Here is a 15759-nt window from a genome sequence, read left to right as displayed (position 1 = left end):
TGCCAACTAAAAGCATTAGTTTTGTCCGTCAGCCCACATGAAAATCCGCAATTCTTAAAATAGCATTCATACAGATATCACACAAAGTATGAATGTATAGCAAGTCCTTCAAACCTCTCTCAACGAACATTTTCGTAAGTTACTCTCAAATAAAATAGCTAATGTTGCTCATGTTTTTCTAAATTTCCTTCTTTTTACAAGTTTCGATCGAAGAACCTATACAGCGTTCTCTTCAAAGATGGCTGCCGCATTTGTAGCTATTATTAAAGGTCATGTTGAAAAGATCAAGCCCCTTAGTTCAATTACAATAAGTGTTGTAAACATGCAGAAAGAAGCATATTTAAAATATCAGGAAAAAATTTCAGTAAGCCATTATGGGAAAAAACATTTTGTTTCACTTCAAAACAAGCAAGGTAAACTTTATATTAACACCGCCCCGATCATGAGATACAGCTGGATGTAACCCTCACACTGTCCCTAAGGTCCGAAGGTCAGTGGGGTTGATCTCAGGCAGGTTTAATAAATAATGAGGCCAATGTTGCAGCATGATTGGAGACCTCCGGGACTGAACGGGCAGCTGTTAAACAAGCCAAATGGGGGTGGGGTCGCACACTACTCACACACCAGCGGGATCGCCCCAGATATTGGCAGCCATCGGCAACCCCAGTACACGGCCTATCCCTGCTGACGAGGGGTGATACCCCGAAACACGTGTCCAGAGATGGAGAAGACAGGGAAGATAGCAGAAGATCGATAGATGATGCATCGCGAACACTTTACTACATTGACCAGAGTCCTTAGGGGCGACACCGCCGGTGTGTGAGTAGTGTGCGACCCCACCCCCATTTGTAGCTGTTAAACAAGCATTGACCGCGCGCGAAGTGGGGAGGGGGAGAAGCTGTTTTGTACACTTACAAGCTCAGAATGAAAACACGCACAGCCTCTAAAAAGTATAAATTTTGAGATACCTGAGTAAAGCAAGGACCGGTAAAGGCCTCTAGCTGCGATGACTCCCCAGGCAGCGTGTGTGGTCCAGGACTTGACCCGCACAGCAAAAAAAGTTGCACTTGAAAGAAAAATGAGCAACAAACACGAGCGCCTTGTGCGGCGGGGCGGAGAGGTGGGGGGTGGGCGCGATTCACTCGTGGGAGTGATAATTGCGACCAGATGGACAGCGGGCTCCTGCAAGTGAATCTCCTGATGTGCACGCGTTGCCATTGAAGGCAAAGGAACGCGTGCACGTGCTTGGCTGAAAAGCTAAAGCGACAGCAAAAGGTAATTTTCCTTGGCAGAGCATGCGCCCTGCGAAGGCGAGACCTAAAAATCAACCTGAACTTTGATTGTTTGTTTCCTCTCATTGCTATTGATATCCATTCTAAATGTTATGCACGCAAGTGTTTATGTGCAGCACATTTTAACCATGTAGGAACTGAATAAAAAAATGCTCTGTGAATGTGAATGCAGCTTTAGTTATATAATACAATTCCAATGGTTTAGCAATACACTAAATACATAATATGCTAAAGAATACTATTGAAGCATGTTTGAAACTTTAATTATGTGCATTGGTACCACGTAAAACAAATATAATCAATAGTTTACATATTAGATATTCAATAACAAATCAAGTAATTAATATGCATTTTTGTCTAATCTCGTGCCAGTCATAAAGCCCGTGGCATGATACTGTTAGCAAATATGTACAGGAAAAATGTGCTCGGAAAAATTGAGTAGGCCGCACATTTCTATTAAAAAGAAAAACCCTTATCACTGCTTCCCTTTTACATACAGGGAGTTAACCATACATCTAAATACACTTATTCTGAATTTCTCTGCCTTTTAAGAATATGCATTTCCACTTTTCTACCCATGGCATCTCAAGAATGTAGTCAGATCATCTGATACATAGTGAAATGCAAATGTATTCCGTGCATCTTAAGATTCTTAACTCTTCTTTCCGAAAAGAAGTAGATGAAATTCAGCTAACATCACATTTTCCTTCTCATCAATTATACTCCCTTTATCTGGAATGCCTGCTTTCAGAAGAGAATACATTTTAAAAAGGCTCAGCTTTTCATTAGCCGCACTTTTGTGTAGATTAGTGATGCTGTGGCCCAGTGTACTGACATTGTATTCGTATACCACTTACTACCCCTGAAGAGGCGTTGAAGAGAAAGTGTTGATACTAATTCAATCTTTTTGTGCGACTGTGACCCCTGCGTTGTACCAGAAAAAACCAGAACATTCTCCAGCTACCGTCAAACACTTGAACTGGCCTCGCAAACTGAGGTGGTGCTGAAAGGACAGCAGTGGTGTTTATTTTTCGAGGTGGAACTCAAATTGCCTGTAGTGCAAAACGCAGCACCACAAATCATCTCGTCCGTGTTACCATTATACTAATACCAAAATGACCTTATGTGTTCTTTAACAAGTATGTTCTATTTCTTTTTTTACATTCACAGTAGAGTTAATTTCAATCCCTGTTCTGGCATATTATTGGTGATTACTGTCTTTAGTTCAAGTTATTCAGAGGCACCAGCGTGTGAATGGAAGCGGCGCTATATTTCGGAGCGGGAACATAATGTCCGTTTCTCATGTGGGAGTTATGAGAGGAAGACGTCTCTGTTCTGCAGTTCTGAGCCTGAACTTCACAACAGCCAAACTTGCTCATTAGGATGAAAAAGTCTCTGCGGAATGTCTTGGTAAAAATAGCGTACAAAAAGGGGTTGGCACACGAATTGATCGGGTAGAATAAAACCAGCAGGATCTTCGATTTGGAAACTGTGATGAGCGGGATTTTCAGCGACGCCGAGATTGCAAAGAAGGAAATTGGTGCCATGCAGAGAAAGTCGGTAAAGATTAATATTGCCATCCGCTTTGCAATTTTTGTATCACTGTTCGAAGAGACGACGTTGGGGTTTCTAACCGTTAGGTAGATGCCAATGTAGCACGCACAAATAATAAAGAACGCACACACGTTTAGCACTAGAATAAAGACGATGTAAGATTGGGAGAGTCTGCTTTCTATGTCCATTGGGAGGCAGATGCTGACTTTCGTGTAGCTGCTAACTCCGAAAATTGGAAGGATCGCCACCGTAAAGGCAAAAATCCACCCAACCACCATAATAACCGTGGCATGGCGGAATCGCACCTTGCGGTCGAGCTGCATGGCATATGTTATGGTGTGCCATCTTTCCAGAGTGATGACTGTTAAAGTGTACACCGAGAGCTCGCTGGCAAACACTGTAAAGAACCCAGCTGCCGCGCAGCCAGAGCCTGTCTGCCAGTCGATGGCATGGTTGTAGTACTGGCTTTTGGTCTGGATGTCGACAGATGCAATCAGCAACAGATAGATGCCCATGCAGAGGTCAGCAAAGGCGAGGTTGCACATCAGGAACCGGGGGACGGTGAACTTGTACTGGCTGCTTATTAATATGACCAGGACCGTGATGTTTCCGGTAATTGCAAGAATGTTGATGATCCAGATTAAGGCCCGCAGGGTGCTGTCGCCCATAATGTCCTCACAGGGATTGAAGGCGTCAGGTTTAGGGAAACAGATCACATCACGCACTTCATTACACAGGATATAGTCATAATTGAACTCGTCTCCGTTTTCTACCAGGCTGTAGCTGAATCCATAGCTAGATAAATAATCTTCATTGGAAAATCTTCTCTGATTTTTGTCCTCTGGCTTCTCGGCAGAATCGTGCTTCCCAAAAGATTTATTGCAGATTGGATGCATTTCTGACCTAAAACACATAAAAGAGAACGCTTTTTAAAATTGCAAAATGTGTCACTGCAGGGAATCAAAATGGATTCTTGGGGTAGGTGGGGGCATGGGAACAATCTCAAATGTTCTCTACAGTACTCATTTATATTCCTTAGAATAATTTCTCTCTGTGTCACAACTCCAGAAACTGCATTACAGCGAACATAATATTACCTTAAACATAGCCAGCGTTATGAAGCTCTTTTCATTTCATGCCAGCTGCACTTCTTTATAATGATAAAAAACAAATCCCTTTGCCGTATAAATGATCATACAGTGGCGACAGAATTGCTTGGCTTTCATTTTAGAATTGGATTAAGCACAACATCAATAATAATACACAGGAAATAACACGAACATACTAACTGCCTACATTCAGGAATATCAGCCACGACAACTCGGTATGAAAACTCACACCGAATCAAACACCACTGCCGTCATATCAACCTACAGAATATGTCTCTGACTACGTTACACTGGAAATGCTAAATTGTCTTCGAGAGCTAAACGTTTCCTTCTGTGCTTACGATGAAAGGCGCCTAACTCGAAGGAGCTAAACCATCAAAACGATTTGATATTCGGCACACGAATAACACATGTTATGCTGTACTTCGGCTTTTGTCAACCTCTATTGACTTGGTATAGCAATAAAAGCCATTATTAAACAATATTTTGTGCGCATATCTTGTGGGTACTAATTACTATCCTCTTGTTATCTATTCTTATAAAAGTAAAAAACAGAGGGGAGGTACCCTAATTTTATAAAAGGAACGGGATAACACTGAAGGAGAAAACACAAAGTCCCTATTAAAGGAGAAATAATAGGGACTTTGTGTGTTCTCCTATCTTTATCTTATAACAGAGCAAAATGTACCTTTAGGGTTGGAAAACAAGTCATTAACGATTTTTTTTGCAAACATATTTTATTGATTTTCATCGCAGCAAGCAAATATCCATTGTCACAATAATCAAACTTCCCTCTCCCCCATCAAAATATTATCTATATGCACAGGTATACGTCCACTCTCCTGAGTAATAGTTTTCATGTCCTATGTTCCCCATGTGCAATTAGGAATCGTGGCATAATATTTATCAATTTACATGGCAAACAACCGACATTAATAATCTGTTCCATCATATTACTCAAACCCCTAAGGATACCCCCCATCCCCCTAATCTCCCTCCCTCCCACCGGTGTGTTCTAACTATTTACAACAATTCAGTATATAGAGCTTGTGTTTACAATCAGTCAGGATGCACGTTATTGTAACGGGGGTTCCAGAATCCAGACTCACCACAACTCACTGATCCTCATCGTCCTCGGTCGATTGGGTTATAAGCGTCTGAACCAGTTCTTCCCATGCCCTTGCTGTATCTAGTGCCCTTTCATTGTTCTGGCGTCTTGCCTGCCGGAGACGAATGGCCCCCTCTCCACTAGCCCACTTGGTCAGCTCAGCTCTCCATTTTTTACTGCTGGGACCTTCCTTCGCCTTCTAGCGCATCGTAATTTCCCTTTTCGCCAGTACTAGGCCCATATCTATAAACTTACTTGTCACCTTCGTCTTGGAGGTATGAGGGAACCAGTGCAATATAGATGTCGCCATATCAAAGGTCAACTGGCATTCCGTAATCAAGTTTAGTAGTCCCCCCACCTCCTCTCAATAGGTCCCTAACTTCGGCTCCCCCCACAACATATGGTCTAACTCTGCGCTTATGGTCTTACACCTAGGACACATCACATTCCCAACATTATAATATTCCATGATTTTACCCGGAGTCAAAAAGCCCTATGGATTAAAAAGAAATGTACTAGATGAAAGCGTGCATTCCCGGTGCCCTTCCACGCCCTACGTAGGAGTTGACCCCATGTGGCCTCTGGTTTGGGCCTCCCCACGCTCACCTCCCATTTCAGTCATAGTGTATCCAATGGTGCCAAACCCTCCGTCAGCATTCATGAATATAGACATGTTACTGCCTTGAAGGTACCTGCTGCCATCACCACATACTGACACGCTTGCGTTATTTCCGGTTCTAGCAGTCCCCCTTTCCAGTGCTTTTGGATAGCTCGCACCAAGGCTGCATGTATCAGAATATCTCCTCTAGGGAGATCAAACCTCTCCTGCAGCATCTGAAAAAATAACAGCGCTCCATCTTTGTACAAGTTCCGTAACATGTGTACCCCCGCTTGCTCCCACTCCCATAATGACGACCAGTGAAAAGTGAATGTCTTTATTGTTTAAGTTAATTAAAACCATAACAATTTCATAATACAAATATAAGGTCACTATAAACATAATGACGACCAATCTCCTCCATGGGGTAAGGCTGTCATCATCCATAGTGGGATCTCAGGCGTATAAGGGCGTTGCGCACCCACCCTTCGCAGGCTCCTATTCCAACACTGCCTCAGAGGCTCTTCCTCTAAAGTGAGATCTTTAAGTACCAGTCTTTGCTGCAGCATTATTCCACCCCCTCTCACAAGTTCCGGGCCCCTGAATTCCTTGGCCATCGCCTGTGTAAGAACCTGCAACTGCGCTGCTATATAATACAACTCCAGGTCAGGGACCGCTAAGCCGCCCTCCACCTTAGGTTGCATTAATGTCTTAAGCGCCACCCTGCCTCTCCCTGATCCCCAGATAAATCCTACCATCATAGATTTTAGGTTGGCGAACACAGAGCACGGCACCCATATAGGTAGCGTCCTAAAAAGGTAAAACAGTCTAGGCAGTGCCACCATCTTCAATAAAGCTATCCTGCCCATTACCGAGAGCGGAAGGGTACTCCAAAATGCTATGCTCCCCTTAAGGGCTCGTACGCATCTCCCTATATTCCCTGCTAAGAGGTCGCTGGTTCCATGATAAACATGTACTCCGAGGTATGCTAAGCAAGCAGGTTCCCACCGCACAGACGTCAGCATCGTAGGTACTACCCTCCCCGGTTGCACTGGGAACAAGCAACTTTTACTCCAATTGACCTTGAGGCCTGCGACCATTCCAAAATCCGCCAACAACCGCGCTGCCCCCGCCAATGCACCATCTGTATCTGCCAAAAACAACAGCAAATCATCCGCATATAATGAAATGTATTGTTGTACTCCTCTAAAAGCCAGGCCCCCATACCACTGTCCCAACCGAGCCCGCGGTGCCAGCGGTTCCATTGCTAGCGCGAACAGCAAAGGGGACAGCGGACAACCCTGTCTTGTCCCACGGGCCACTACCTAACGGGGAGAAATCATCTTCCCTACTTTAACTCTCACCACTGCCGAAGTATACTGCACCGTCGTCCACCTCACAAACTCTTCGCCCAGTCCAAAGCGCCCCATTGTTTTATACAAATATGGCCATTCGAGGCTATCAAAAGCCTTTTCCATATCTACAGATAAAATTGCGACCCTAGGCAAGTCTATACCTGTGTCTCCTAGGATCCTCACCAACCTCCGCACATTGGTGGCAGTATTCCTGGTAGGGATAAATCCCACCTGATCTTCATGGACCAAGGCAGTCATATGCTGCAGCAAGCGCGACGCCAGAATCCGACTAAGTATCTTATAGTCAGTATTAAGCATTGACAATGGGCGATACGCTGCTGTATCTGTGCTATCATGTCCAGGCTTTAGCAGTGGGACAATGAGGGCCTCATGCATCGATTCTGGCAGCTGCCCCAAGTCCTGTGCCTCGCTATAGACCTCCAGCAACCGTGGTGCTAATATGTCTATAAACTGCATATAAAATTCCACTGGTAATCAGTCCACTCCTGGTGTCTTATTCCTTGCCATCTGCTTAATGGCCCTCCTAATTTCTTCTAGCGATATGGGCTGACCTAGATGCTGCGCCTGCTCTTCCTCCAACTGCGGAAGCATGACATTTCCCAAGAAGGACCCAATAGTCTGCTCATCCACTATTAATGTACTCTCATAAAGCTTCTCATAATATTCTCTGAACCCATGCATGATCCTACTCTGAGTATAGACTGTTGTTCCCTCAGCCGGCTTTAGTGCCAGAATCGGAGAGCTATGCGGTATAGGGTTAGCTAGCCAAGCTGTCTTGTCGCCCTCTGTGTGTGCTTTCTCGACATATTTCCGATAGTCGAAGCAACGCAGCCTCTCTACCTCTGTGGCCAGCTTCTCTTTAGCTTCTATCACTTCCCTCTGACGCTCCGGGTGCTCAGGCCTAGCTTGCTCTGCCAAACTCAATGATTTGTCCGCTGTTTCAACATCCTGCAGCAGGGACTTCCTTACCCCAGCGTATTTACTTATGCATATCCCCCATATTACCACCTTAAAGGCGTCCCATTCCATCGCCCTCGTAGGAATAGACCCTGCATTCTCATTAAAGTAGTGTGTTATCCCTTCCTCCATCTCCCTACGAAACACCGGATCCTCTAATGTTTCGGGGCGCAATCGCCATGTAGGAATTTTGGCCCTTTCCTTCGTCCAGTGCAAACTGAGCAGCAGTGGGTTATGATCGGACAAGGTCCTAGTGAGATATTCAGAGCTCGTCACAGCCGATGCGACCATTGGGTAGCACAACACAGCATTTGGTTGAACATGCAGTTTGTGTAAGGCTGAAAAGTAGGAGTAATCCCTAACTTGCGGGTGGAGCGATCTCCAAACATCAATCAAATGCCACCTCGCCTGCCAATCCAACCTATGCTTGGACAGTCGATGAACAGGGGAATCTGGTAAGGGGGATGAGATCTGTCCATGGTCGTGTCCATTATTGAATTAGAATCCCCTCCCACTATGATCGGGCCGCCAGAAATTGTGCTAAAGTGCCAGACATTGGGTCCAGAAATCGCGCTTGATCTACATTTAGGGCATAAATGCTACAGATGGTCACCTTCCTGCCGTATAGGCGCCCTTCAACCACCACAAATCTGCCCTCCCCTTCTATTGTCTGTTTAAGCATCTGAAAAGGGACCCCCGCTCTAATACAAATTAATGCCCCCTCGCAAACGCCGAATATGATGTGCTAAATACCTGTCCTCTCCATCTACGCTGCAGTGCAAGGCCCTCCGATCTATTAAGGTGTGTTTCCTGGAGCAACGCTATGTGCACTCCCCTTCTAACTAGATATACATGAACCCTGTGACGCCTCGTCATCGTGTGTAGCCCCCTTACATTCCAGGTAATACATCGTAAATCAGGTACAGTCCCCATCACAGCAATACAACCACTCCCACACTCCACTGACAGCATTGAACACACCCGTGTACCCCAAACCCAACTCATCCCCCTGCCCCCCCATGACCCCTCCCCACAAAGAACAGGTCCTAAAACAACATTGTTAGTTCCCATCCAAACTAATCCAACACTCCTCTCATACCTAACACCAGCAGTAGCCACTGCAGGCATGCCTTAGGGACAACAGGGGGGGACTTAGTGCCAACGGTGACCGCTCCCGCTCGTACAACCACCCCGCTGCCATCCCAATAGAACACAGCCACCTCTTCCACCCCTGCACCAGTTAGCAATATAGCGAAGCTTTGTACATTAAGGCGTACCCTGCCCCGGAGTCACATCCCAGATAAAATTCTCTGTCCACCACATTGTTCGGCTGCGCTATTACAGCACCATACACGGCCCACTCACAGCTCCCCAGCCGATCACCAACCCCATCACTCTACAACACAAATCCTCACTCATCAATGAGTCAATCTGCCGTGGCCGGGGTGACCTGCGGCATCCGAACGCTGCCGACCTCCGACAACCCCGATTCCGACAGTGACTTGTCCTTCTCCGCGTCCATGCTGCCTGGTGATTGCCGAATTTGACTGCTAGACAGCGCTGATACTGCCTCTAGCGCATTCTGTCTCTACAGCTCGGTTTGGGACTGCGATGGTCTCCCCACTTTCTGCCTCCTGCATCGAAGGCGTTGCGACTGGCGCTGGGGGAGTCCTTCCGATATTTCCTGCAAACGCCGCTCCGTCCGATACGTGCCCGCTCTGTATGCTTCCAGCCATGTCCATGCGTCTTCCGGGGTATCATGAAAGTGAGAAGCACCGTCCAGCATTGTCTTCAGTTTCGCTGGGAACAGTGGCGAGTATTGGATGCCCTCTGATCGCAGCTCCCGCTTCACAGCCAGAAATGAATTACGGTGGCGCTGAATGTCCAATGTATAATCCGAAAATATGGTCACCCTGCCGTTATCGACCTGGTACGGCCCATCCGTTCGCGCCCCCTGCAACAATAAGTCTGTCCCGATAATGCAAGAGCCTAGCCACCACTGCACGTGGGGGACGACCCGGCTGTGGCGGTCTGGCAGGCACCCTGTGTGCCCATTCCAGCCTAAAGAAGGTAGATAGACCCTCAGTTGCAACCACTGTTCTCAGCCACTGTTTGAGGTATTGCACCATATCAGATCCTTCCACTTTTTCAGGTAGGCCCACCACGCGAATGTTGTTGCGTCTATTTCGGCTTTCAGCATCCTCGGCCCGCTTCTCCAATGCTTGTATGCGATCTAGTGCATCCGTCATTTTTGCTTCCAACACCTTTTGGGCCGGCACCATTTCCTGGATAACAGTTTCCATCTGCTTCACTCTATCCACCAGCTTACAGTAGTCCACCTTCAGTAGTCCCAGCCCCGTCGCTACCTGAGCGATGTTCTGTTGCAGAGCCGTGCATGAATCTGCAATAGCTGCTAGTATACGGTCAAACTGTCTTTGTAATTGAGGATCCTGGGTCTCCTCGATCCCATCCGATTCCGCTTGCAACTGCTGCTCACCCTCTGGCTGCTGGGCCGCACCCCCGGTTTTCCTCTTGGCTTCCCCATATTTGGAGTTTAGTAGCAGAAACAAGGTGTAATCGCCCTCTCCACTAGCACTCAGGTTCCCAGATCCTCTCCTACGGCCTCCACCGCTTACCGAGAGTTCCGGAACTCCCTCAGCCAGGTACGCCTCCCAGCGTGCCAACCGGTCACCTCCATTGATTTCACAATATTCAACAACACACAAGGAGCCGGATCTCCCCAGTTCTAAGTTTGCACAAGCCGGCCTCAGCATCCAGCAGTTGAAGCACCAAAAGGGTGAACCCCAGCTCACTCTCCTCTGGGAGCCAAAGCGGCGTTGCTGCACTATGCGCCACACCCAGCTTCAGGGCACAGTCAAGTTCTTGGATACTGTACACCGTCACTCATATAGCACCAGTCTCACTGTGTCCTCTGTGCCAGCTTTTCCATGTCATTCTTCAGGGCCACAGTTCGCTTCCCATTCCATGCTCTGTAACATCACCGGCACTCTCTCTGGGTGTGCTGCTTACTTCCTTGTCTCTTGCCCCGGTCCGCTGGGTGTTCAACTACATGTGATGGCCTGCGGAGCTCCAGGTCCCTCCCAGCAATGAAATCCAATCGCCCTCTCGTGGCCTCTCGCTGCAGGGACCCCGCTCCTCACCCACACCCCTTGCTCCAGCTTGCAAGGCACAGCCGCCCCCGGTATCGAGACAGCCTCCGCAGCCCAAGGCCACAGAGAAGCCCGCACCCCACTCACCGGGACAGGCAGACAGGGGACAGGTTCTGCCGCGCCTCACTTCTCCGCTCTCTTCCGTCGGTCCGGGCCTGATGCTCAAAAGGCCGCAGCGTGAGTTTCAGTCCTCCGCACTCCTACGCCCCGAAGGCGCAGCTCCACCAGGCCAGAGCGGCCCGCGCCAGAACCTCCGCCGCGCAGCACCGTAAATGTCCCCGTGCCGCTGCAAGGCAGCCAGAGTCCTCCGGTAGCTCGGCTCGTCCGTTGGGCCCCACAACTCTGGCCAACGTTTAGGGCACCTCAGTTAGCGCCGCCGTACCTCAGCTGGTGGACCCGGCGCCTCACTCGACCATCGTCGCCATTTTGCACGCTGGGTTCTCGGGCAAGCTCCTCGGCCGAGAAACGTCCCAGGGCCTCCTCTCCACACCGCTTTTGTCGCTGGGGAGATACTAGCACAGGACAGCCTCGCGCCCACGACTTCTGTCACTACCGGGGGTCTGTAGGGCCGTAGTGGTACAGGATTACTGTGGGATCGTCGCGTAGCTCAGCGCTTAAGCAACCAGCTCCATCGGCCTCCAAGCCATGCCCCCCAAAACAAGTCATTAACGATAAGCAGCATTTATGCGCTAATTGCGTCCTACTCCCAAATAAGTCAGAAATGTCAGAAATGTAATCCTGTAAATTAACATCTATATTTACGGTATTTTCTCTGTCTTTTAAGAATCCATAAAGTGTCCCATGAATATTCATAGGAAGCAGCAGCTGCGTAAGTCACCTATGAGCAATTCTGGGAATATTTTGTGAATTCCAGTGTCGACTCCTGTAAATGGATTTTCACATGCACAAATATAATAGGATTTTTATATTTAGTTTTAGCAATGTTATAAATAAAAAAAAATTTAAGTAGCATATTGTTCCTTTTGGAAAAATACTTGTATACTTAAACAAAAATCCAATTGTATGAATAAAAATATATAGTAGGATGCACATATATATATGTATACATATGTTGCTGGGATATGAATTTACCTGTCTCCAGCTGGTACGCGCGCACTGCTGAAGACTTTGCATTTCTCTAGGTTGCCATTGCCGCTGGATCCTGGTGTTTCCTGCCGCCACCGCAAATAGAGTCAAGTGGGGATACCTACAGTCTCGGTCCCGGCAGCGAGTGAGGAGGCCGGTTAGGGACTTCAATCCCCAGCAGCTCCAGCGGCGTGCACGCCGCCTACGCCACCTGCAAGTGCCGGTGAGGCGCTTAAAAAGAGCACACGACTCCCGCAGTGCAGGACGCGCCCGGGTGAAGCTCGGGCCAAGGGCGGGCCAGTCTGCACCCGCCAGAGGCCGAAGGAGGCCGGGCTGGGCCACACCATTGAAATCTACGAATCTACGGTCCTGGAACAACCTGGTAGTGGCCAGTTAAGTTTAAGGTACTGAAACGCTGTTATAATTGATAATTGCTATTGACACTAACATTGACATTGGCTGTAGACCAAAGGGGGTTGAAAATGAGTAGGTCCAAATGTGGAAATGGGCAAGGGATCGTAGGGACCCTGGATGCTTTCTTACTTATGGCTGAGTCCGCACTCATTCATGAAATAGAGCTCACTGAGCACAGACTGTCCCTGGAACTCCAAACCCTTGCAATCGACTTGCTCCCGCTGTCCCACGCTACAACTTAATGTGGAATTGAACTCATTGCATACCAGCTCGTTACACACAACAGTCTCAGATTTAGAAGTTATTCATGCCTCAAATGTGTCTAATGCCTCTGATATTGTTATTGACAATCCTGTAAAATATATTGTGCCAAATGTGGTGACGCAGGGTCAGAAAGCAAAATCCACACAGGGAAACAGCCAGGCACCACCTGCCAAGAAAAGGAAAGGGCAGGCCTCTAATAAATAAAATTACCTTTTGCCTAAACCGTTGGGGCATAGGAGTAAATCAGATGATAAAGAGTGCAATCTGGGGCCCGCTCCAAACCTAAAAGAAATTACATTTAAGGTTTTTTTTCAAGAAGGGTAAGACTTTTGGAAAACACTGGAGCTATCAGTGTCAGCTATATTAGAACCAATATTGCAAAAATTAATTTGGAATTGAAGCAAGATTAAGTAAACTGGAAAAGATAGAGACCAATAGTACCTACCCATCCCTGCCTGTTGATTTCCAAAAGAGAGTAGATGTTATTCCCTCTGTTGATGCTTCTAGGAGCACTGTAGTGAGAGGAGTTGTGCACCCACCTGATTTCCCTCTAAAACATTGAAATAACTCACAATGCTCCAGGGCAACATGCACCTTGCCAAATGGCATTGATATTGCACAACAGACTAAAGTTTTGAATACGCATGCATTAGGTAGCACCTGTATTGAGAAGTCTAGCTGTACCCAGGATGAGAGATCCCAGTTCACAAGTATAATAGAAGGTCAGATCCCTGAACAAAGACGCCCTCCTGGCCCCCATACTAATCTACACTTACCACCAGAAGCAACTCCATATACCCTGGTATTGGCCAACAATCCTCCATTATTGCCCGGTGAGTCAGAACACTGTTCAATGTTAAAGAATACATCGTTGCACTTTCTGAATGCTGGGACGGGGATAAGCAACAACATGCTATTTTCAGAATTTAAGATGGTGCGTCAAATTGGGTGGGTGGGTAAATCTATTAAGAACCTCCGGGGGGATTGTATAGTTTTATCATTTAGATCCCCAGGTCTGGTGAAGATAGTACTAGACAAAATGGACAATTGGACTGTAGTTATAAGGGGAATATCCCTTCTACCCCTGGCGTTCTTTTACCAACCGCCCAGACCTCCATGGCACAATGTAGAGGAAGAGAGGTTCATTGGGGCAAACGAGCATCCTCTGCAACCTGTCTGGTTTCACCCAAATCGTTTTGAGGCTTTAAGTAGGCTTGCAGACATAGACTGACTAACCTCCGCTCTGAGAAATTTATGGAAATCGGACATTCCCCTGAAAGATATAGAGAAAGCACAAGATTTAGCAGAAAGTGCTGCCGCCTCCACTTACACATTTGGGGCCAGATGTAGGTAGCCAAATACCGGTCGGTAACGGCCGAAAATTCGGTAATTTCGGCCTTTACCGACCAGTATAAGAGCATCAAGATGTATGTGACTAAAAAGTTACCGAAACGGTAAATACCAGTCAGTAAAATACCGATTCGGTATTACACGAATCGGAATATACCGAATTCATATCTACCGAATCGTAATTAGGAAATGGTAATTTTCTGAATCGGAAAATACCGAATTCATATTTACCGAGTCTGTAAATAAGAAATGGTAAAAATGGCTTGTCGAGATGTAGCAAATCCCAAAAATACCGAATACCATGAAATTCGGTATTTAAGAGTAAGTACTTACCATGGAATGGAAGCAGGTCGAAACCAGGAACAGGATATGAAAGAAGGCCCCAAAATGCAACAGTGCAACCACAATGGCGGCTTTCTACATTATGGCAAGGGGCGGCTACGGATACAGGCAGCAGGAGACAGGGTCTGGCTAAGGGAGGAGCAGGTGTATAGGCAGAGGATCACCCTCTTCCAACTGACTGAAGCTGAGATTCTGCAAAGATACCGACTCCACCCCAGAACCATCCTGGACTTGATCAGGGACCTCCACCCATATCTGGAACACCCAACACCAAGAGCAAACGCCATCCCACCCCACGTGCAGGTGTTGTCCTGTCTACACCTTCTTGCTTCTGGGAGCTACCAGCATGTGATAGCTACAGTAGGTAGGGTGTCCCAGAGCTGCCTGGCACGGTTTTTCAGAAAATTTCTTGACGCCATGATGCAGAGGATGGAACACTACATTGAGTTCCCTGACACACCTGCTGAACTAGCAAAGACTAAAACCGATTTCTATCAACTTGCACAGTTCCCGCACATCATAGGCTGTATCGATGGGACGCACATCCCACTATGCCCACCTGCAGCAACGGAACACATATATAGAAACCGGAAGTCCACACATGTGCAGGTGATCTGCAACGCTGGCAACATTATTACGGACATTGTAGACAAATTCCCTGGGAGTACCCACGACTCCTACATATTCCAGAACAGTGGGATATACAGATGCCTTGTGGCTGGTGATTTTGGTGATGGATACCTGCTAGGTAAGTATGTGTGAGACACCCTGATAGTCTATGCAGAAGGAGCAATCATGAGTATGTGACTAATCAAAATTTCATTTTCCACCCAGGTGACAGTGCATATGCGCTGCGTTCATTTGTGCTCACCCCCTACCTGAATCCATCCACCAGGAGCGAAAGGCGTTACAACGTGGCACACAGAACAGCACGTTGCGTGGTGGAACGCACTTTTGGACTGCTGAAAAGTAGATTTAGGTGCCTCCATAAGAGTGGAGGTGCACGGCAATACACGCCAATTATCTGTTGCAAGATTATTGCGACCTGCGCCATGCTGCACAATCTTGCCACCAAGGAGGGCACAGAAATAAAACTCACATATCATGAGGACATAGATGATGGGACAGGACAAGCCGAT

The 15759-nt window shown here is 47.2% G+C and overlaps 1 protein-coding gene across 2 annotated transcripts in view; it reads right to left on the bottom strand.

Moving 5' to 3' along the window:
* Positions 1 to 1533: 1533 nt before the first annotated feature.
* The window catches only part of FSHR (follicle stimulating hormone receptor), a 1957424-nt gene continuing 1943198 nt past the window's right edge, over positions 1534 to 15759 (bottom strand). For both annotated transcript variants that reach the window (XM_078649629.1, XM_078649630.1), the window contains exon 10: positions 1534 to 3749. In XM_078649629.1, the coding sequence (XP_078505755.1) occupies positions 2513 to 3749 (1237 nt within the window). In that variant the 3' untranslated portion in view covers positions 1534 to 2512. The remainder of the gene's footprint in view (positions 3750 to 15759) is intronic.

Source organism: Lissotriton helveticus, chromosome 6 (assembly GCF_964261635.1).
Source record: "Lissotriton helveticus chromosome 6, aLisHel1.1, whole genome shotgun sequence".
Taxonomy (NCBI): domain Eukaryota; kingdom Metazoa; phylum Chordata; class Amphibia; order Caudata; family Salamandridae; genus Lissotriton; species Lissotriton helveticus.
The sequence above is the reverse complement of the archived record's forward strand: the minus strand, read 5'-3'. Positions and strand labels throughout refer to the sequence as shown.